This window comes from Phalacrocorax aristotelis, chromosome 6 (assembly GCF_949628215.1).
Source record: "Phalacrocorax aristotelis chromosome 6, bGulAri2.1, whole genome shotgun sequence".
NCBI classification, from domain to species: Eukaryota; Metazoa; Chordata; class Aves; order Suliformes; family Phalacrocoracidae; genus Phalacrocorax; species Phalacrocorax aristotelis.
Window position 1 is genome coordinate 41,811,514 of NC_134281.1, and position 24,364 is coordinate 41,835,877.

The 24,364-nt window shown below is 37.9% G+C and overlaps 1 protein-coding gene across 2 annotated transcripts in view; it reads left to right on the forward strand.

Annotated features, from left to right (window-relative positions):
• ITGB3BP (integrin subunit beta 3 binding protein) overlaps positions 1-24,364 on the forward strand; it is a 36,235-nt gene that overhangs the window by 7,669 nt on the left and 4,202 nt on the right. For both annotated transcript variants that reach the window (XM_075097375.1, XM_075097374.1), the window contains exons 3-7: positions 1,915-2,053; positions 10,160-10,232; positions 13,711-13,789; positions 14,898-14,991; positions 17,007-17,066. In XM_075097375.1, coding sequence (XP_074953476.1) covers positions 1,915-2,053; positions 10,160-10,232; positions 13,711-13,789; positions 14,898-14,991; positions 17,007-17,066 — 445 coding nt within the window. The remainder of the gene's footprint in view (positions 1-1,914; positions 2,054-10,159; positions 10,233-13,710; positions 13,790-14,897; positions 14,992-17,006; positions 17,067-24,364) is intronic.

Sequence of the window (24,364 nt, forward strand, 5' to 3'; positions counted from 1 at the left end):
TTCTTTAATGAATACAAACCCCAGATCTTCACCCTGTATTTCATTCATGGTATTGAAACAGTGTAATATGCCTACACATTTACTTTTTCTCGCATTAATAAATGCAATAATAAATGGAACTTAAAGAGATTACAGAATAATCACATGCAGTAAAGCTTCCAATGAAGAAATACTGTATGAAATTGAGTGACTGTTATGAGTGACATGAAGACAAATGGTAGCTATGCAGTTCTATAGATGGAATGAAGCTCCAGCTGGTAGAAAAGGCTGGTTGTTTGGGAAGTGGATGAGTCATTCCTTTGCTTGCTACACTTGCAAAGAGATATAGGTGATTTTTCTCCTCAAACTCAAAGTCCCAGGATTGTAACCAATTGACAAATGAAGGATCTCTTATTCTGTTTTCTTTGGGATTTGCTTTGATGATACTATGTGTCCAAGAGAAAAAAAAATAATCACTAAACCGTAAAAAAAAAAAAGTCAGTTTTACTGCATTTAGAAAGCCCTTCTTTAACCCCTTGAGAAAATTTTGAAGGGGACTGGAAAAAGTGATTTTGCCCAAAATGTCTTGTTCTTTGCATGGCTGATGTTAATACAGTGAAATCAGCTGTGCTGATTGGAAGCAGCAGTTTACATGCCTGCTGACTTTATCTCCTTGAAATGCAAGGTAGGCAAGAATGGGAAAGCTGTTTTCCAGCTTGCTACACGGTGTACCTTCCAGTCTATTGTTTAATTATTGGATCAGCTGGTTATGTAACGGTGAAGTACTCTAGGTCTGGTAGTATGTGTATTGCCTAGTATTTAAATTTCAGTTGCCTAAAAACCCTGTAGCCACTTGATCAGTGGTTTCTAAAAGCACAAGATGACATTAAGGTGCTGCTGATGCCAGTGGAGCCTCCTTTAAGTGCTACCTGTGTTCTGTTTCTGTGTATGTCTCATTTTTGACAGGTATTGATGGTGTTATTTAAAGCTGCTAGACTACTTAGTTGGAATCAAGTTGTTGCTAGGGCTGAAGCCCTTTATGTGCAAACAAACGGTGGTTTTGGTTTGGTTTTTTTCTTCTGTATATTAGTAGTGCGGTGACATTCCAGTTTCTCAGAGATGCAATTCAGCATCGAATCTAGACTGTGAATTATGTCCCAGATAATCCCAGTTAATATTTCAGAACTGCAGACTAGTTCATCTGAAAACTTCTCTGCACAGTTCCTTTGACATGATTAAATAACTCCTTTTATATCAATAGACATATTGAAATCCTAAGTCACAGACAAAATTTTGGATTTAAGGGACTTGCATGGGTTTTTTTTTTAATTAACACTTGTTTAGAAAATTATTAGAAATAACTATCTTTTGATAGAATTAAAATCTAAAAATACTTGCTTATGGCTCATGTGTCTTAAATTCTCAGTACTATAGGAAAAATAATACCAGTTTTTAACTGCTTTTGAAAATAAAAAAAAAATAAACAACCAAAAAAAAGGAACCCCCAAGCGTTCATGCCAGAATACCCACATGTCTGGAAACCACGTGTTTATGAAAACTGGGAGGCTGCTGTTGGAAGGGCTTTTTATTTTTTTGAGTAAAACTAATGTTAATGAGGAGGGGGAGTGATAGAGAGGCTTGGTGGGCACCTGCAGCCAGCAAAGGTCAACCCACCACAACATACAACATGGGCTTTCTATGTGGGAGTACATAAAGTTAGGAATTCCTTAGAAAAATCTATTACCAGATACTAAATATTCAGAGAGGCTTTGTGTGGTTTGGGGTACAATATGTAACTCTACTGATAAGAAAGGCCAGAATGTATTTAGTTTGCAGAAGGGACATTTACAACTCTTGTAGCTTTGGTTGGGCATAGGTACTTCTTTATCTTTATCCAATATTCATCTAGATTCTTTGTCTTTTGCTACATTTTAGCCATCTGATGCAACACCTTTGAAGACCAAACAGAAAAATCTAAACTCGTACTCACCAACAACAGGAACGTGCCAAATGAGTCCATTTTCATCTCCCATGAGTCATAATGCACAAAATCTCAGAAATCACACATCAAATGGTTAGTTGAACATTCTGTCTTTCATACTGCAACGTTTTTCTGGTTATTAGCTTGATTTAGTAACTTATGTCTCATGTGGTATGTTTGATTTCTTTTCCTCTTAAAGTATGTTAATATCTTGGAAAAGCTGATGTTGATTTCTAAAGCTTGAATCTTTTTGGTGTATATCTTGGGGTTGTTTATGAAACAACTTTATGAAACAAGTTTTGCTTTCTGTTGATCAATATTAAACATGTTTGACTTTGTCTCAGCAAAAAAAAAAATCCTGTACTGGCATTTTCATCAATAATTCCATTAATTCCACTGGTTAGACATGTTTATGCTAGCAATGTCACAGAATCACAGAATGGTAGGGATGGGAAGGGACCTCTGGAGATCACCTCGGCCAAGCCCCCTGCTTGAGCAGGCACACCTAGAGCAGGGGGCACAGGAACACATCCAGGCAGGTTTTGAATGTCTCCAGGGAATGAAACTCCACAGCCTCCCTGGGCAGCCTGTTCCACTGCTCTGTCACCCTCACAGGAAAGAAGTTTTCTCTCATATTGAGGTGGAACTTCCTGTGTTCCAACTTGTGCCCATTGCCTCTTGTCCTGTCTTTGGGCACTATTGAAGAGAGTCCAGTCCCATCCTCTTCACACCCACCCTTTAGATATTTATAAGCATTGATGAGATCCCCCCATAGTCTTCTCTTCTCCAGGCTGAAGTAACCCAGGTCTCTCAGCCTTTCCTCATAAGGGAGATGCTCCAGTCCCCTGATCATCTTGGTAGTTCTCTGCTGGACTTGCTCAAGCAGTTCCATGTCCTTCTTAAACTGGAGACCCCAAAACTAGACACAATACTCCAAATGTGGTCTCACTAGGACAGAGTAGAGGAGGAGGATAACCTCCCTTGACCTGCTGGCCACACTCCTTTTCATGCACCCCAGGATACTGTTGGCCTTCTTGGCCACAAGGGCACATGGCTGGCTCAGGGTCAACTTGTTGTCCAGCAGCACTCCTGGGACCTTCTCAACAGAGGCACTTTCCAGCGTGTCAGCCCCCAGCCTGTACTGGTGCATGGGGTTGTTCCTCCCCAGGTGCAGGACCTTGCACTTGCTCTTGTTGAATTCCATGAGGTTCCCCTCGGCCCAGCTCTCCAGCCTGTTCAGGTCTCGCTGGATGGCAGCACAGCCTTCTGGTGTATCAGCCGCTCCTCCCAGCTTGGTATCATCAGCGAACTTGGTAAGGGTACACTCTATCCCTTCATCCAGGTCACTGGTGAATACGTTGATCAGAACTGGACCCAGTACAGACCCCTGGGGAACACCACTAGTTACAGGCCTCCAACCGTGTGTTTGTTTGCTTGCTTTCTAAGTCCCAGCTTTCACTGGCAGAACTGGTACATGCTACTGATAGTGACTTTGTTCTTCGGATTATATGGGGAGGTGTTCTGAGGTTGCTGCGTGCTACTTCAGATTATTGTAAGGAAGTCCTTGTTTACTCTTGCAAGGCAGTGCAATCCATTGTTTATAATACACAGCTGAGGTCTGGACTCTCTTGATCAGTAGAGCTGGAAAGAATGGGTGTGTACAGTTGATGCATGTTTAATTTTGTGGCCTTTTGAGAACTATGTTGATATTTGCAGTGCAAGACAGGGTTTATGGACTTCCAGGTTTCCAGTGGTAAATGCTCGCATGTATGCACACGTATGTACAGATGGCATTTCTCAGCTCTGAACCTTTTTGTATGAATACTGAGTCACATAGATTTTATCAAATCAAAGCTAAAAGGCAAGTTCAGTTAGTTTAACTCTTCTGCTTTTGCTCTGCATTTTTCACGTAATTTTTTACTATTTTTTTTAGTAAGGCATTTCAAGGCAATTTTTAATTAATTTAACATAACACTGAATCTCATTAGGTCTCAGAAAACATGCCTTTTTATAATTATATTATTTCCAATTCACTTTAGGATGTATGTCCACTTAGTTACACAGTCACAGTTTTTGACGCAAACTATGACTGCTCAAAAAAGTGTATTTTCAGTAGACTAACCTGCTTTTACAGCTATATAGGTTGTGATCTTTTTAAGTGTTAAGGAACCATTAGGTCACCTGGTGTGGCTTTTTATATTTAAAAAAAATACAAAGCGACTTTCTTGCCATCTTTCCCACACAGAGCCCAAAAGCTTTTATTTCCTTGCAGTACTATTCCTAGAAGATGGTTAAGTCTTCATTTGAAGACTTCAAATTATTTAAAAAATAATAACAAGTATCCATCACTTCCCCTGTTAGCAAGTTCCTTGTTCAATTACCTTTGCTATTAAAAAAAAGAATTCTGTCTGATTTTGAAGTTGTCTGGCTTTAATTTTCAGCCATCAGTTCTTGTTATGCCTTTTTGTTGGGTTAAAGAGCTTTTTATGCCCCATATATTTTGGAATTTATGTGCAGTAATTGAGGCCTCACTAACATTCATGAATTACGATGAGTAGAAATATTCTGAGCAGGATAGAATAGCCACTATTTGAAATTTATCTAGATGTCTGCAGATTTTTGCACTAGCTGTTGTACCATATGCTCTCATGATGGGTCTGCAAAAGTGAATTTTTCCCCCAGGAAAAAAAGGGATTTTATGTATTTTTAAAGGAATGGGATCAAGAAATTTTGAGATTCTGTCAAAGCTGGCTGACCAAAAAATGAAAATTATTGGAAGCTTTCAAGCTGAAAATACTATAATCTGTGAGCATTACATCCCTTTTCCTTATTAAAAATAGCGGAGTACCTGAGGAAGCATGGACCTATTGGGTGTTTTGTTGGCACTATAGCTATGCATAGTGACAGGCCTGTGTGTGGAAGTTTTGTTTTGTTTTTTCTTAACTAGTAGTCATGCTAGGAAACTAAACAGAAGCAGCTATATCCTAATTCTTTATCATGCTGCCTGTCTTCATTATAACCTGGCTTTGTGTCTTCATTACCTGTTTGTCACAGTTTTAGCATAGTCAGGTTTTTCATGAACACTTGCTGCCAGTGGGAATATTCACAACTTTGCTACCAAGTCTCTGCTGATTCCAGTTCTACCCAGAATAGCTGCCGTTCTCCACCAGTGCTGTGCTTTCAAACTGGGCATTTGCCCCTGGAACTAGTACAAAAATGACTGTTTCAAACATTGACCTTCCAAGAAGCCTTTGGAGGAAGAATTATACTAATTTTACCCTATTCTTTCAGTGAATGATAGCATATCTCAACTAGTTGTGCAAACCTGGTATATTGAAAGGACCTGAATTTTAGAACACCCTTGCCTGCACAGAATTTGATATATAAGCAGTTGATGCATGTTTAATTTTGCGGCCTCTTGAGAGCTATGTTGAGGTGTTGCAATGAAAGGCCTGGTTTATGTGCTTCCTGGTTTGGGATGGAAGGAGTAAGCCTCTGTCTACCAGAAAGTAAGGATCTTTGCCACAGTGCCAACCCTGTCTTGTGAGCAGTTCTACCTCTCAAAACTCATGGCTTCTTCTTGATTCCTAAGATGATGATTATTTGTCACGGTGGGTATCTCCATACTCCCACTTACTTCACATCCAGAAATCTGTAGTGACATTTAACCAGCCCTTTAAAGTATTGAACCTGCATTCTTAAAAGGCTATAAATAGTTTTATTTTGGGGTTATTTTCCTCTTCAACAAAGTTGCTTAAAGAATTGTCTTAAGTATTCCCACAAATATCCCTGGTTATGTGTTGAATTTTCTCTGTGGAGTTTAAGCCAAGTTAGATAACAGTCTAACCCCACCATTTTCAACTTTCCTCTTACTGTGAAAAGTAACTCTTCCAGTGAGCAGCATTCGGACTTAGTTTGTTAGGGAACTTACGTCTTTGACATAAGTTTGACGTAAATTTATCTACTCTATTTTTCTACAAAGAGAAAGGTATTTTCAAAGTATTCCCAGGTCAGATTTCTATGGCAGTCTCTGTTTGCATCACTAAGAAGGTAATTTTGTGTTTGCATATATTAACTCCTACACCAGTCTCAGGATTTGATGGGAGTTCCTGGATGAAATGAAGACCTTAAGTATCTTTTTTTTTCCCTCATGATAAATATGAATCTCTTCATCCTGTACAAAGAAACCTTTCAAGGAGAAGAGCTGCCAATAGGTGTTCTCCGACAGATCAGAGATATGACTGTTGTTGGTGCAATCTATTGGTATGCCTGTACTGGCCTCTGTCATGTCATGGAAAGGTCAGCTCATATCATACTTCAGTTAATTATTTTGTCATGATATGGGATCCTACATTCTCACCCAGAATGGAGCAATGAGTATTCAGATTCAAGAAAAGTGACGGTGTGTAATACCTAGCTGCTGATGATCACTGAATTAAGATTGCCTATATCCTAAGGGAAGAATCAGATTAGAACATGTCCCTGTTGACTACAGTCTAAGGCACTGAGAGCAATAAGTTTTCTGTTAGTGTTGCCACGTACAAAAGCAGTTCCGAAAAAAAACCTTCAACTTTTTAATGTATAAATGCAGATCTTAATTTTGTGGCTGTCTTCAGGATATGAAACTATACCTCAGCCTGGCTGGATATCCACTTGCACTTTAACACCTTTACAAAAAGCTTTTCAAAATGTATATAATGATAGCAGTCAGATACAGAGTTAGAAATGCTATGGCTCTTCAGATATGTTCTCTTCAACACCCCGACATGTTTGTAATTACCTGCTTTAATGACCTCTTTCCTTTAGTTTTAGTCGATGCGTTTTTGGTGACACAACACATGATAATACACAAACGTTTAAATCTACTACAAGTTTTAAAACTTTTTCAGCATCTGTGCATTTGCATTATATACTGTATCTCTTAGGTGAAAGAAAAAAGGGGGGCAAAATGTCTTGTATTAAAATGCCTGTGTATTAGGATGTCAATGGGAAAGGTGAACATGTACTGTATTTCCATACTGATGATAAGTATGGACATAGGGGAACATTCTTTTTGCCTATTAAAAGACTGATCACGTGATCATAGCTGACATTTAGATGGATAATTACCCAGTAATGTAGTACTAGTCATCTTTATTTTTCCTGTGTTTATATAGCTACAAGATGGTGGTATATAAGGCTTCCTCTTATACCACAGGTTTTAGGTTGTCCTTTTAAACCCACAATGTCTTTTCTCCTTCTGAAAAGTCTTTTATTTCAAGTGTTTTAGTGTTTTAATAGATTATACATATCACCTGTAAGTGAGGTGTTAGAGTATAATCTACATTCTATTTTCTGTGACCAATATGTAAGAAAACAACAGAATGCAAATTATTACAAAATTAATGCCACTAGCTATGAAAACTTATTTTGCATTGTGCGAAGTACACAGTTGCATGCATCTATCTCACTGAGGAGACAGAAATTGCTTGTCTTATGAACATGACTTTCTTTTGAATAACAGTGTGGAAGAGTGCCTCAAAAAAGACTAAATACCTACAGAATGCTAAGATTGTTCAAAAGTAACATTTATTTTAGGAGAAGATGTGAACCAACCCAATTATAAGATAGTGTGACTTTATGATGTTGTCCAATGTATGTCCTATTGGTCTGCCTGATAATTCATGTATTGCCTAACTACCCAAAATCTCACAACCCATTTGTGACATAAATTTCTAAAATAACACAATACTAAATCTTCACTAGTTTTTAATCATTGTTGACTAACATATTTTTAAGATTTCTTTTAAATCGATTCATTTTTATTCAGATCAATTCAGGGTTCCACTATTCCATAGTACTGGTCTAAAAGTAGCATCTGTTTCATAATTGATGGCTGATTCATATGCAAGTTCAACGAATACATAGATTTAAGATGAAATCTTTTGGGGTCTTAACCTTTAGCTACTGTAGTGGAACAGCTTAAACTTTTATAGCACCTTGTCATTCTGAGGTATTTCTCAATGTTTTACAAAATATTTACATTAAAAGTTAATTTATCTTTGAGTGCTGATACTTGTATGTAATAATTTAGATCTAGCAAAAAGAAATCAAAGTGTTTAATCCTTACTGTGGTCTCTTTTTTTGAGTCCTATGTCAGAAAGGAGATGTATTGCAGTGACATGTGAAAAGCACCTCATTCCAGAGGGTCTGTTCTAGGATCAATGGATTTGTTAAGGCCATGGTAAAGACCTGTTGAAGTTTCTTCCAAATCTTTCACTTAAAGGTGAATTTCACCTTACAATAACAGCTGTTCAATATGAAGCATTTGTAAGAACATGTATGCATCTGTTGGAGGGACAGTAGCTAAAAACTAATTTAAAACACCATGTAAACTTCTTTGGCACCAGAAAAAATCACCTTTCATGGGTTTTGGATAGATTAGTATAGTCTGATTGGCTACAAGTTCAGTGAACTCTAAAGCTGAATTACTGGTATGCAGTTCTAAGTCACTAATTGTCAAATGCTCTAATGATCTCATTGTCTAAGGGGAAAACATTTTTCAGAAAAAAAAAGAATGAATGCACAGTTATGCTTCTCCCCCTTCGTATGTGTGCATACACCTCCACCATTTTGTCTTTAATGAGTATCAGATCCAAAAGAAATCTGTTATACTGGAGAATAGAACTGTGTCCAAAAAAGGGAGCTTTTACATTGCAGGAGAAGATGAGAGACTGAGTGTGTAACTGATGCTGTTCAGGGGGGAAATTCCTGAGGTGGAAGTTGCTAAAACTCCACATTATGTGATGTCTTCAACTTCAATCACAACTAAACAGAAATAATTTCTGCTCTTCAGATGTGGCTTCTTTATTGCTAGAACCTAGACAGATAAAACAAAGTGTTGAAAGGTGACCATATAGATTGTGTGGACCACAATATCATGAATAGTTATGGCCTCACTAGTTTCAGTAGATTCACCAAAGACGATTGTACTGTGGGATCCTATCAAATGTGACAGTATATACTGTTTTTGAAGTACTAGTCAAGAGGGATGCAGAGTACTTTTTTCTCCTCATATGCTAATTGGAGAGCAAGCAGAATTGACAAGCTAATGTACTGACTTTAAAAACAATAGTAATTGATACACAAGATAAAATTTTTATCTGCTCTTGTTCTAATATGATTTCTGTCTGAATTGTATAGGTTGTGATAAGCTTTGTAAATCGATGGAAATTCACGAAGTCTTTTGTGATCCAAGGTGTAGTTATATATACACGAGGCCTTTGTAAGTGGCTGTTGAACAATCCCAAGTAGATAGCAGCAGTGAGCCAAAGATGTTATTTTAGTGCAGCACTAACTCTTAATTTAATCAGTATCACTAAAAACATCTGCCTGTCCACCTACTTTGGGAGAGCAGTCTGTGTTAGACACTTATCTTGGAATCTGCTCATTTAAGAATGCCCAACCTACAATGACAGAAAGGCAGCCCACCAATTTACAAGCACCACACGTAAGCCTAGGTTTTATTAAGAAATCCATGGGAATGGACTTTTGTGGTAATATCCTATTCCTGTTTCCTCACAAAAACACGCATCTGCTCAAAATATCAGTGCACTGAAATGTAGAAATATGATTCACCATGCAGAATAATAGCAACTGGCATATGATTTATCATGCCCCGTCATATGATGAGCTAGAATATTATATTGTCAATATAACATGTCAGTGCCTTTGGAAGTAATTTGCAGTTTCTCTTTGTAGTTGTTTACAAGATGGAGTTGGGGGCCAGGCAGTTTTTATTAAAGGAAAATGGAGGTTTCATTGCGCAGTCATTACAGTATTTTCATGACAATGCCCTGTGCTAATATGCTGTATTTAGGCAGTTAATAGGATAAAAAGCTGCTGAGTAGAGCACAGTAACTATATGTCAGAATTATGCTAACTTCCATTTATCAATACAATAACCCCAAGGTTTCCACAAATATAAATGTAATGTGAATTGATGAGAGGTCAAATTATGAAAGAGTACATTACAGTGAACTTAGTGTGTTTCATTACAAGGGAATCTGTCCTGCTTCATAAGTGAGTTTTGGGTTTTTTTTCTTCCTAAAAGATCGTTGAACAGTCGGGGTTCATACTAACATCTTTTTCATGTGTTTCAAACACTTGATATCTTTTTTTCATCCTCATTGTTTCATTTCTTTCTTGTGAACCTCCTAGGAGAAGGAACTGACCAGAATGGTTCAGAAAGCAGATTATCCAGAAGAGGGCAGCCTCAAACAGAGGAGGATGCGTAAGTATATTAAGTGTGTTGTGGGTGCAGTGCCATGATTTTTTACTTATCAAAGATTAATATTTCATAAATAATTAAATTAATAGCTATTATTTTTAATACTTCTAATTCCACAGGATTGGATGTTCAAAGGCACTGAATGGCAGGCTTACAGTTATAGGTACACGTTAATGTCGGGTTTGCAATACAACTGTCCATCCAGTTTGGTCTTTCATTGGTAGCGTGGGGCAAATGACACTGCCAGTTACAGGAGTCACGCTCATAGTACTACACAATGAGGTATCGTAATTAAACTACTGAAAGGAAGGTATGCTTTGCCTTTCCAGACTTTTCTGAAAGTGTACATTTCTTTATCTTATTTTTGGAAGCATTAACTGCCAAAGGTACAGGACCAGTAATGCAGGACGCTTTTTGCTTAAAAACTAGCCACAGATGATCCTGGTGAAACTTTACATTTGCTTTGCAAAATCTTTTAAAATTCTTGTCTTTTCTGCCATAATCTTATTTTAGGCTATAAGATTCCTGACATTAATGGACTTCGGGCAGTCCACAGTGAGTAAAGCACTTAAATAAATGTTTCAGGTGAAGTATCTGATAAACTGCTTTCCTAAACTCGATAGATGTGAGGAAGAAGTGGTAAGATGTGATAAGAAAAGAAGATGTGTTAGAAGTAAGGCTGCTAGTGTCTCATTTTGTTAGTATTGCTTGATCTTTTCTGTTATGAAAAACATTTTTAGTTGTTTATAACATTGCCAAATCTCAGCTGAAAACTGAACTGAAATTTTCTGTGCCAACAGTGGGTGTCAGGCTAAATTTGTAATGTATTTCAGCCAAAATAAACACATCCACACCTAACCATTAGGCAAAGGAAATATTTTTTTCATCCATGATAGAACTTGGTGAAAAAGTGGAAAGCTGTGAATGCCTGTAAGCTGGATTGTATTAGGGATGCTTTTCATCTTTATGGGAAGTTACCTAATTCAGAAGTGCTGGAAGTTAAAAGGTTTTTTTAATATGGATATTGTATATGCTCAGTAAAACTACTTTGAGTTTAAGTTTTCATCTAGCTAAAAATCTGAAAGTTTCCTTTCTCAATGAGCATGTTCATACTTCTTGCTGCTAATAGAATATTATCCTAGATAGTCCTGCATCCATTTCCATCTTTTTTACTCAACTGAAATTGCATTCACCAGAGATTCTTGTAATCTCTTATTAGCAAATTTTTTAAAAAAAATTTTTATTCTCATTCTTCTTCAACACTTTCTGCATTTTTCTTCTTGAAATCTTGTTATCCTGTTGTGTTGTCCTGCCTTTTTAGTTGATGCTTCAACTTGTCCTCTGGTGGAATCTTAATAAATATCTTCGACATCTATCCAAGAAAGTCTAAATCACAGCTCAGCACCAACATGGCTTTAACCACATCACCTCTCTTCTACAGCATTATGTATTTTTTTATCATTCTGTGTAATGTGACTGTCCTTTATTTCATTCAGGCCCAGTACCTGTGCATCCAATTCAATGTTATGTAAATTCTCCTGTCTGTAGGTCTGGCATACTTTCTCTCCAAATTCTGAGGTGCATTTCCTGTTACCCCAGTTTGTCACTAAGAGCTCATCTCTCAGTGTAATGCAAACCTCAGTGGCCTACATACTCCTTTGTTGGCCAGCTTCTTTGTACTTTCCTTCTGTTCCTGCTTCTGACAACAGGTCATGCTGTAAGTCCCGTTGGTAAGTCCCGTTGATATTGAAGGCAGAGCGCAACTGCTGTGCTGCAGCTTCTGTCATTGGAAGAAGTATCACCATGCTAGTGCAGTATTCATGCAGGTTAACCAACATTAAAGAGTTAGGGTTTTGTGCTTGAGGGGTTTCTTCCATCATATGCTTAAGTAGATGTTGATTCTGTTGTTCTACTTCTGTATTCTGTTGTATGTATTAAATATTTGTATCACAGTTGTACCTGGTGTCCCAGATTAAAATTCTCTTGGGGCTAGGTATTTTATGCATGCATTTCTTTTTTACTAACAAATAATATTTGTGATATTTACTCAACTAAATATTATGTTTCTTATGTTTGAAGTTGTAGCTCTTCCTTTTGATTATTGCACTTGAAGTCTCAATGTGTTTGTTGGGTTTTTTTCTTCTAATGGATGATTTCACCCACCATTAGCTTGGAATTTCTTTGTTGTACGACAGTATCTTCTAAGTGATGGAGCTTGACAGAAGTAGGATTGTTTGGATGGCATGTTAGGTAGAAAAAAGTAAGATCGTACAGTTATACCAGTGGAAAGCTGTAACTTGATTAAATGGAGGGGGGGGTTGTGGTTCAGTAAACCCCTTGGTCAACACATATGGACTCGTTTCCTAGTGATAATAACCCTGAATTGCAGAACAATTTGAGTAATCATAGTCTTCATTGACCTGTAAATGTTTGCATTCAATAATTCAGTATGTTTTTAAAAAATTGCAAGATTTTCAGAAGACTAGCAGTTGGTCGCATGCTAGTAAAACACATTTATAAACTAACACCTACATGGAAATATTCATGTGAACTTCCATACACTCTATTTTTACAGATGGAAGATACATTGTACAGTACACTGACACTAGCATTTTCTTTACCGCATAGCCTTCTGTTGCCGTGTTGAAATGCAACAGTGCTAAGTTTTCCTCATACTGCAGTTCTCTTTCTAATGTTGGGGCTTCTTATAAGGGTGATCCTCCCTTCTGTGGGAAGAAGGTGTAAATAGGTTATTTCTCTGTTGCCTCCATTTGATTTGCATATTTAATTGCTTCAAAGAGAAAGTAGCCTTAAATACTCATTGGAGGATTTTTTTTCTCAATACATATTCAGCGCAAATCCTTAATCATGCATTAAAGTCAGCCGTTTATATCTAATCTGATTGGATATTGTTTTAGTTTTTATTGCAGAACCCATTAAACCCTGAAAGCTGACCATCATTACGCTGGTACTAAAATACATTGTGACTTAAAAGGGGAGACAGTACAACAAAGTTGAACAAATAACATCATGTGATGTTGTCTCTATTGGGATCGGTTTTAACTTCTCAGGTTTCCTATGGCTACAAGCAGTGTCATACAGTCTTACAGTCCGTGTGTTTGGGGAGCTTGTCCTCTTCATTCAATTCCTGCTCTGAGGAACAAATGAGTTAAATTCCTGTTTTTACCATTGCCTTCCTGCACGATCATAAGAAAATCCTCTAATATTGCTGAACCTGCATTCCTGTCCTTAAAATTATGATTATTTTTTTATTTGGCGGTTCGCATATAAATCCTAACCAAAGGCAAGTTATATTTGGTGTTACATGACACAGTCAGGTTGCACAGCCCACCTGTTCACAGCTTATCTAGATGCATCCTGATTACAATGTGAAGAAACTCTGGGAAACGTTGCAAACACCGATTTTCAGCGCGTGGTGGTGTGGCTAATTGAAATTGTTTTATTTTAACTTTTTATGCAGGTTCATGGAATTGCAGTCCAATGTGAAACGTTCATTGGTTAGAACTGTGAAAATAAGAGCAAAGCTGGAAAGTCTACAGGTCTGGTTTGCACTGATTTTTTTTAATCTACTTATAATATAGGATTTGAAATAAAAATGAAACTCTTGTATGCAATATTTGAGTTTTAAGAAATAAGGAAGCAAATAAAATACTTGAAACCAGGCAAGCTGGACTTCAAAATCCAGAAAATGCAAAAAACCGCAGAACTTAGTAGAGACTTTTTTAAAAAAAACTAGAGAAGTTTCTTCTCCAAATACACCATTTTTAATTTGTATCACTCCTCGTTTTGTAGATGAATAAAAGCATATGAAGTAGTTATCAACTATTATTTATAATTTGGAGTGTGAATCATTATTGCATAAATTTTTATGTCCCTGAAGTTTAAATATTCCTTTGTGTTGAAGTGATTGTACAATTTAATTTACCTCTAATGTATCATCATTTAATAGTCTGTTTAATACATGCTAAAATGCAAATCACTTTTCTGTTTTATTCACATTTGGTTTCCTGAATAAATTTAGCACAAGGTTCATTGCTGTATATCAATATCTGAGAAATAATTCAGTGTATTCAAAGTATTGCATTGATTTATTCTACTTTTATAGGTGATCTGACAATGTTTTATTTACAAAAAAGACTGATACTAATTTAAAATATTTTAATTGAAATGTTTATTTGGAAAACTGTATTGAAAAATCCTTTCTGTGTCTCCTGAGATTTATAGTGTATGATTTTAATTCTACCATGAAATGCTGAGGAGTGTGTTCAATAGAATCTTAAATGCTTGTAGATTTCCATTTTACTAACATATTATAGCAAGCTTGTACATGTGCCAAGATTGCTTTTCTGGGGATCAAGTGTTATCTGTTTAAACAGCCGAAGACTTACGAACAAAGCGTAAACAGCAGGAGATTTTTAAGTAACACTTTAAAAGGCACCTGAATGCCATTTTCAAAAGTAGCCTATGTTCTCACACCCTTAAACTTTTTAGTCCCGTTGACTTTGTGAGATGGAGTCTCATGCATAATTTAGACCTTATGAAAAATTTCCAAAAGTTCTTTCTTTCAGATGTTTTTAATAAGTTGTAGATTGCAGGTAGTTTGGGAACGAGATTTAACAATGTCTTTAATTTTGGTTTTTTTTCCAGGCTTTAGAGGGCAGTAGAGAGCTTGAAAATATTATTGGTGTCTCGGACTTGTCTTGCGCCTTGAGTGATGAAGTGCAGAAAACCCAAATGCTAAGTAAGGAGGGTTTTCAATATTATTTATCCCCTTTATAACAATTTAACAATGATCACTCCAAACATTTCTTAGCGTCATACCCCACTCTGTGTTATAATGGAGCGTTACACCCCAGGACTCTGATGTGTGAGTTCTTTGGTCAGGACAAATGCACCTTAAATGTGCCTGTGCATCCAACCAGGGACATAAAAGAAAGGCAACCCCAACGGCCCACTCTTCTAACTCACAGTCACAGATGGGGAGGAAAAACTTGTAAGAGCAACACCTTTTCTTATGTAAATAGTTAGATACTTAGTGGGTAGTTAGCTAGTGATTAGGCTAAACGTTTGCACTTTGATTGCATTGCCTTTCTTCTCTTTTTGCAAGGAAGTAGTTTTGTTTGTTTGCCTGTTAGGAGGATTAGGCTGAACATAGGTTTCCAGGCTTTAAAAATTGCTATTCATGTGTCTTTAAATGATGGACATACGGGCTGCTTATTGTGTTGGGATAAGGGCATTTTACAGATGGCGCATCTGTAATACTTTTCAAAAGGAACCCAGAAAACCAAAGATTTTCATTTTGTTGTGTCCATTTTTGGGAAACTTTTTATCGTTACTCTAAGTCGGAGGTTCTTGGGACGCGAATCCTCAGCAGCGAAAAGTGCATTCATGCTTCTCATCCCAACTGCCTCTGCAACTGGAAGGGGAAATACTCTAATGCAAAAAACTTGTGTTATGTATAACAGCAGGAAAAAAAACCCTAATTGTTTTCAGGGAGAAGAAGCAAAGATCTCCCTTACCAGGTCGCTCCTTCAAGAGTTAAAAGTGGTGGAAGGTAGCTGTAGGCACCACAGGGGCCCCAAATCTTCGTGCTTCAGAACAGTTTGCTCATTTCTTTGCACAATAGCGACACCTTTTATCTGTACCCACATGACATGTTTGTCGTACAGGTGGGTGTCCAAGACTGCATTTACCTATCACTGCTTCTCCTCAAAGGTTTGCAAATATAACCTTGTTCTTGTAGACTTTTCATACTGATAATCTAGTTTCCAGCTGACCAGGGAATACGAATAATATATGTCTATACATAGTCCCTGTGTCCAGTCTTTGGACAAGCACGCAAAGAAGATAGAACAGTTTCTTAACCTGCAGCAAATGGGATGTTGTGCTGGTAGACATTATTCCACAGCCTGTCCAGTTGCTCTGTTTTCTGCAGAGTGTAAAAACACTGGAACTAGCTATAGGAGAACAAAACCTATGATGACTCCTTTTTTCGCTCCTTTTTTCGCAGTTGGAAACAGGTGGACAGTAAAGCCACAGGTGCCAGAGAATTTGTTCTTACCAAGGAGCACTGTGACTCTTCTAATGCATGAGGTGCTTGAGCCCCAGCAGTGGAATTTATGCATCACACATTTCCCGCAGCTACTGTTGTTTAAATTACCATTCCTTTCCTGACTTGTATTCCAATGCTTATTCAGTTTTCATTTTGCATGTGTATACACTGTACTAGTTCCCACTGTCATGCATATTACCAGATGATTTCTTATACAAAATGAAGTTTTCTGAAAATAGTCTGTGTTTACATTACCTACCCTACACTGTGGATAGGGCAGTAAGACTGCCCAAATGAGATGTCAGACCTATTGTCGACATTTTCTGTTACATCCACTCTTTCTGTTAGCTTCTTGTTGCTTTCAAAATGGGAAAGAATCATCTTTCCCCACGCCCCCATCTCGTAATTGGGAACGAAGCACTATGTCAGCACTAGAAGACAAAAATGGGAACAAAATGTGGTATGAGGCATGTAAGCACAACTTCTCAAAATTCTCTTCATTTTGAAAATATTTAGTTAATTTTTTGACCACAATGGATAGATAAGGGTCGTGGTTTTGGTTTTGGTTTTGTCATTGCTTGAAGGAAAATACGAATGCTTTGAAAGTGAAAAAGGAGGCAAAGATATTATTTTCTTTGAAATCTCTGGGGCAACATCTATTGATTTTATATTGATATTATATATTGATTTATTTATTTGTTCAGTGAGTCAAGCAAAAGAACTGCAGCTGTTGAAAAGAAACGATGGAAACCTTCCTGCCCAAAGTAAGAAACTTTTTACAACTCCTGTGTAACAGATTATTTGATGATTCCTTTTAGTTGATTCCTTCTTAGTTCTTTCCACTTGAAATAAGTTGGGTAACCTTTAGTATGTGAGAATTATGATAATCAAATATGTTTCTTCTAAGCATGCAGGCTAGCCAAAACTTTCGCACTACTCTCATGTAAATTTCATCTTTTCAGCTATTTTCATTCTATTGGGTGTTTCTCCATAAAACTGTGCAAAGAGAAGAAATCATTAATGGTCTTGCACTTGAGGCATGGCCTAGAAGTAAGTGTAGTCTGGTCCTAGAGAGTTCATATACCTTTAATGTGTGTCAGTTATCCTTGTTCCTCCTCACTCTCTTCCCCCACCCTGCATTTTCAGTGTATAAGCCAAGTAGCATACAGTCTTTGCAGGAAAACCTTTTTCACCTTACATGTATTGTGAGGTATTTAGCACACTCCAGGGGACTGTGAAATCCTAACTATTAGGTTTCTTCATAACTAGTGCTGTGAAAATATTTGAAGTTGGTGGCATTTAATGTAGCGTGGCCCACACAGCCACTTTAGTGCCTTGTCTAGCTGGGAAAGTGGCAGGGGGATACAAACAAGATTTTTTTTCTCTCACACCCAGTGAAATTAGTAAACATTCACCACTGATATTCTGATATTTCTGTTATCTTCATGTGTTCTATCTTAAAACGGAGCAAAACCAGAATCAAAATCAGTGATGGCATCTCTTCTGCTTTGTCTGCCAGCTATCCCAGCCAGCAGGACTGCTTCGTATCACAAGCAGCCCCTGTGCATTTGGTTGTATCTGCTCTTCCACAGGCCTAAGTTATTTCTGCTGTGGGGAATTCTCTTAAAGGAAAGAAAATTGATCAAACTTAAGTTTCCTCAGCTCCAGCAGGTTACCGCAAAATGGAGTGACATCACTTTTTAAGGAATTTGGCTCATTTGTGTAATCTGCTATTTCTGATTTACAGCTCCCTATGTCCTTCTGTTCAAACGATCACAGCCCCTCTCTGGCACTGATAATGGTGAACATGATGGGCCGTTGCAGATTTAAACTTTGACTTTAAAGTCATTGCTTCCTTTGTGCACTGCTTTTTAATGGTCACCAGGATATACATTTATAGCTCCATCTTTGCTCTAGAAACTAGCCCCTAACGCTAAACATATATCAAGTCTTGTTAGATGAGAAATGAGGTATTTTGTGAAAGTAGGCTGGCAATTAGGGTTATGAGTTTAAGTTGACCAATTTTTATGATGTTTCAATGTCAATTTTGCTTTAATAAAGAATGAATCCAATTTTGCAGTCTTGGAAATACAGTAGTAGGAGATGTGGAGAAGTATGTGATAAAGAAAAGCATTTGGAGATGTTTTACTTTGCCTTTTAGTTTTGGATGTGGTTTTTCATAATTATTTTTAATTAGTTATGCTCAAGACTTAAAACTTATGACTGTTCTGTGGCTTGATACAGATGGAATGTCACATTATCATCACATGGTGAGGCATGAAATTTATTTACTTTACATAAGCAACCTCTACTTAAAACAACTTAATACAAAACATTCCTTGCTCAATGGGCAGCATTGTGTAGGACTCAGTATATCATTTTGTGTGACTAGCACAAAAAACAGCATCATTGTTTGTCCATGACTAGCATTTACAGTAAACAAAATGTTTTTGAATAGAATGTAAGCAAACTGTAAAGCAGCTGCCAAGAGATGAAATCTGGTTGGTATGTTGCAGTCCAAAACATGCTTTATGTGTGTTGAGAATAAATGTGTAGGTTGCAATATGCATATTTTAAAGGAAAATTTAATAGGTTCAGAGTTTCAGGGAGTGAAGATAACATTCTGAGCAGGAAAGCTACTTAAGCTGGTTGTTACAAATTAGACTAATACTTTTGCTTCCCAAAAAGAAAAACACTGACGTAAATCATGTCCGTGGCTCCGTCTGCTGTCCAAGAAACAAGAAAGAGTTATAGCAGATCGAATAGTTGCAGTGTTAAGGAAAACTATTTTCAGACTGTACCTCATAATGAAATAACAAATACTTTATTTTCTGTGGTGTTATTCATCCTGCCAAGCCCATGGGCAAGTATGATCACCACTATTAAGTTTAGTTCTAAACATTGTAACTTTCATATTGTTTTTAATGCAAGTGCCGGAAGTTTGCGCTCTTTGCGACAGTAGTGGTGGCTCTCCAAGAGACTAGATCAGGGTTAACTTAATGGATTTTCATTTAATGCCACTTGAAATTACTAATGAAAGCAAAGCTGGAGAGATCGGGGACGAAGTAATACTGAGTTCCTGCTCGCCAATCCAATTTTTTGAATACGGTGTATGTACAGTGAAACATAAAATCCCATTTCAGAATGTTGCAAAGTACAGATGCCTCCTTAATAAGCAGAGTTCCTTCTCAAAGCAGATAAAATGGTAAGAACATAATATTCCACAGTTTATCCCAATTCATGTCAGTTTGAGTTTGGGCTTTGTATTGAGTCTTTGTGTGTAAGCAACTAAATAGCTTGGGTCTGGACTGCTGGTGGGTTGCTGTGAGCGAGGGTAAATCAAGTTTACAATATATTTCTACCTCATTCTCAAATAAAGTAGAATACGATTGTATTGTGTTGTGTTGACCTTTAGACATACTTGGGTGTGTGTCTCCCACCTATCCTTCCTCCTCCTTTGGGGTCTTCTGGGAAAAGGGCAATACACCAGACTTCAGATGTATATTTTCAGGAATATATCTGTGGATTTTTCTGACTGTGAAAACTCTAACCTAAAAAACATAGCTTTTTTTTCTCAGCCCAACTTTTTACTCACCTGCAGGGAAGAAATGTTGTTATACCTTTTCTGGGAAAAGTAAGTCTCGAGAACTGGCTAAGCAGAAATTTATGAAGTGAACTGAATGAATTTATAAGTAAACCTATTCAGAAACTGAGTTTCTTTCCAGAGTCTCCATTCCGTGAGAGCAAATGGAACAAATACCATAATTACCTTTACTTACAGCAAGTACTCACTTGTCAGGGAAGTGATGAGGTGGATGCAGGGGTTGGGCTTAGGTATTGGGAACGGCCTTTTTATCTAACAAATCTGTTGGCCTCTTTCTTATGAACTGATACATAAGCTGACTGTAAGGATGAACCGTATGTTCTAGTTTGTGCAAACCCGACTTCTAGGCATTTGTGATAGGGGCTTTTCTGAAGTTCAGTTCTTCCATTTTTTTTTTCATCTGGAAAAATCTGCTAATGCTGACACAAACAACAGTTCCTTAGTTCCACCAAGGTCCTTCCAGCTAAATCCTAGGTTTCTTTCCAGCAGAAGTTTAACAAGGTCTGTCCAGCAGCCTTTTTGTGGTGTACAACACCTCTAAAAGCAGCAAAGGTGGTGCTGAAGGACTTTTTTTTCAAATAGATTATTACTGGATGGAGGCTTAGAGCTTGTGTTTGCAAACAGTATGCTTACTGAAGTTCTTAACGTAACACTAAAGGCCAGGTTTGATGTTTTGCCACGCATCAGAACTGTCGGCACTGAGTTAATGTCCCTACATAGTGTTTGGAAGAGAGGCAACGGTCATCAGTACTCTGAAGTCCTGCATGCAACCAAGATATGAGTTGCCCTCTTGGCCTACTTGGGAAGCCTGTGAAACTAAGACAGAAATTGAATTAAGAATTAGTATTTTCTGAAGGTCTGAAAATACACTCTGAAGCCTGGTATTCAATTGCATTCAAGGTCAGTCAGCCTAGTACCAGAAAGCCCAAGGCTGCGTAGGCCAGAGCTGATGCTTCCACAGACTACATCTGTTTTGCAGCTGCAGTGTGGAGTACACACTGCCTTTACCACAGGACAGAGGAACCTTAGGCCAAGGGTCTTCTCGTGGCCAAAAGTGGAACAAAGGGGCTGCAGTTGGGCAGCACTTTGCAGGATTTCCTGTAGAACAGTCACCGTGACTGGCACGACTTAGGCCCTTAAGGTGCAGGTGAATGGCAGATTAAAGGGAGAGATGGTGTAGATGCACTGCACACGTTCCCAAACAGTAGATGATTCCTTGGAGCTGAAACCAGCTGATGGACATGAGTGTACCCTGTAAGTGTTACGTTCTATGTCATCAGTGAGACAGCTTCAGGAAATCATGACATTGTTTATGTGGTGCAGGAGGGAGCCTGGCCTTGTTCATCTGCTCTTCTGTGTGGAAGATCTATCTGTACTTGTGCTCACAAGGCTTCTCTACAAGTAGACAAGTTTCTACAAGTAGAAAAGTTAATCTTGGTTATGTTTTTAAGTTACACCTCAGTGTGAACACTTGTAAGTGGAACTGCACTAAGCAAAACAGAATTAAGACTGTTACAGTGCTGAACGTGTGAGTGTGCGTTTGCACACAAGAACTTAGGGCAACTCACCTGTTTTGTTTACTCATAAGTTATTTTGAATGTCGTGCAGAGACCCAGAGAAACCGTGCTGCCCTCCTGCATTTACAATCAAAACTAATTGTGAGATGGCCCCAAAATGCACCTTGAGGAGTGTGTTGTATTCTAATTAGTATTGTGTGGATTAAAAGCTGTGATTGCTCAGGCTAAATTTGACTGCACATCTTCTCTCATTCTGTGCAAGGGGCTCTTTTTTTAGTCTGTAACCATGCAAAGTCCTTTACAGTCAAGAAGAGGTGACAAACCCACTTAGGCTGGCCCCCCAAATCTGCAGCACTAGTGATTTTCCTAGGACAAGTGTGTAATCTTGTCTACTGAAAGAATGCTACCAAAAGGTAAAGGAGCTGCAGACAGGTTTCTGATTGACCCACACACGCTGCACTCTTTCCCAGCAGGTTACGGGTCCGTCGGATTGTACCTGCACCTTAAGAGCGTGCATTTTAAAATACAACCTGAGATATGAGAAGCAGCTGGGTCTGAGGTCACTGGCTTGATAAGCTTTTTGGATGGAAGGAAGGGGGCAAATTACAAACCTCTCCTATGATTTAACATCCTCTGCTATGTAGATGAAATATTAAGCTATTAACTTCTGTGGCAGATACAGAAATGCACATGAGACATATGACTATAGGCCTCAGACGTATATACATATAGAACTGTCAACCTGCATTTTATATTTAGGTGTCAGCCACATTTATTAATGAATTTCACACTTGTGTTTATATTCTATTTTCCTATGTACCTATTTGCAGACGCAATAGCTATTAATTTTTAATTCTAGTGGATCTAGACGTTCAAGTATTAAGCTTAATGAAAAATTAAAAAGAATTGTAGTTCTTTCAACAGCTACATGTAGCAACTCCTACATTAGAATAAATACCGCTTTCTCCCATGAATACAATTATTTTAAATAAAAAAGAAAAGAAACATTAGTTTGGACTCACTTAGTAGCAATTATATGTTTAAGAGGTGTAAATAACTTGCTACCCAGACATTACAAATATCCAGGTGCTCTGTATGTGCTGATGACAACAAAATTGAAAAGAAAGACTGTAATAATTCTGACTGGTTTTCTCTGCAGAAGATATTGATTATTTGTGTGTGGTGAGAGATTTGGAAAATTCAATTAAAGGAGTTGTGCAAAGGTTTCATAAATTTTCCTTGTACAGCGTGTACACAGACATTGTTGCGTATTAAATCAATGCAGCACTTCACAATATATTTTCTTTGAAACATAAAAATAAATAACATTTAAACAGTTCTGCTTACTACAGAAACAAATTTTATTTTCTGTGAAGCATTTAGTCATGTGCTATCACTGACTCATACACATTTGCCAGCTGTAACAAATTTTATAGACGTTTTCTCCAGAGACATAGCTCATATACTATGAATTTTTAAATGAGCAAATGGTGAAGAAGGGATGTCAGCAATATAAAAATTGATCAGTTAAAAGATAAAAGCATAAGTAAAGAGATTTGTATGGTAGTCTTAATAGGTTTTATTAAATAAAAATACTATAAAAAGACAGTAATGAATAGACTGAAGGTTTTAACTGTGGTTGAGGTGGAGAAAAATTATTCTGGCACATTTAGTAGAAGATTGGTTTTATATCACCTGACAGGTGAACATTTTTTTCTCTCTGCTTTTTAGATCTGTAAATGTTTTAGAGCAGTCAAACTTGGGAAAGAATGGCCGTGGAAGTAGGAGGGGAAAAGAAACTTGGGAAGATTCTGCCCTTTTAATGCTTTTGTGGGCTGGGGCCAGGAGACACCATGGCGAAGGGCAGCAAGGCTGCTACCAACCCCCCGCGCAGGGGTGAGGTTTCAGGTGGCCCCAGACGCTGCCTCACCCTATGCAACCCTACAGCGCCGAGCTGAGGAGGAGAGAGCAAGCTGGTCACGCACCCACCTAGAGCTTGTGCCGTCGCCGGCTGCGGCCCAGGCGCCTTTCTGGTCGCCTCCACGGATGCCTTCCTTTCCTAGCTGCTCTGGTCACAACAGGTTTTCACACAGAAGTTTCGCTAATGTTCTCTATGGTTTTATATTGTTTAACTTACTTAGGAGGTCTGCATATAAAAATATCAGGAGAGGGAAGGGTTGTTCGGGGGTTTTTTTTTGTCTGTTTTGCTGGGGTTTTTTAAGAGCAACTCATTATCTTCGTTAGCTCATACATTAAAAAAAAAGAAAAAAGCTTAAACTGCTATAACAAGCATAAGTTTTTGGAGCATATGAGTAGTAAATCATATTTGATTATTTGAATATCTAAATCTTAATGTCATCTGTATAAATATGACTATAAATAGGGCTGTTTTGTCAAAACGTGCTGTCACAGTCTATGTTTGGAAAGAAAGCTGAGTTAATGATCTTTTATATGAATCTGGGCAGCTCAGTTTTTAAGACAGCTTCTCAGAGTGAAGTGCAGATCTTGGCACAGTTGCTTTGGCATGTGTGGGTTAAGTACTTCATCATCAGATTGCTGCTATCGGGGATTAAAGGGTTCATAAAAGACTGAATGCGGAAGTTGCGTTTAGCACAAAGAAACCAAAGAATAGCAACTTGTAATGAAATGTCAGTTTTTTTCTGTTACTTGTCATGCAAGACTGGATGGACAGTTTCCTATTTTAAGCAATAGCAGTGGGTTTTTGATGCTAATCTGTGTAAATAAACGGTGTTTCTTAGGCATCATGCTGAAAAGCTGTATCTGAGGCAAAGTTGAACTGGATGCCTTTTTTATGGAGCAACCTTGTTAAGACCTAGCTTAGGACAGAGTTTCTGGCTTGGCCAGGTCAGCTCCAGGTAACACCCCAGCACCTCCTGTCAGCGCCACAGGCAGGTCTTCTGCATCACATCACATACAGGAA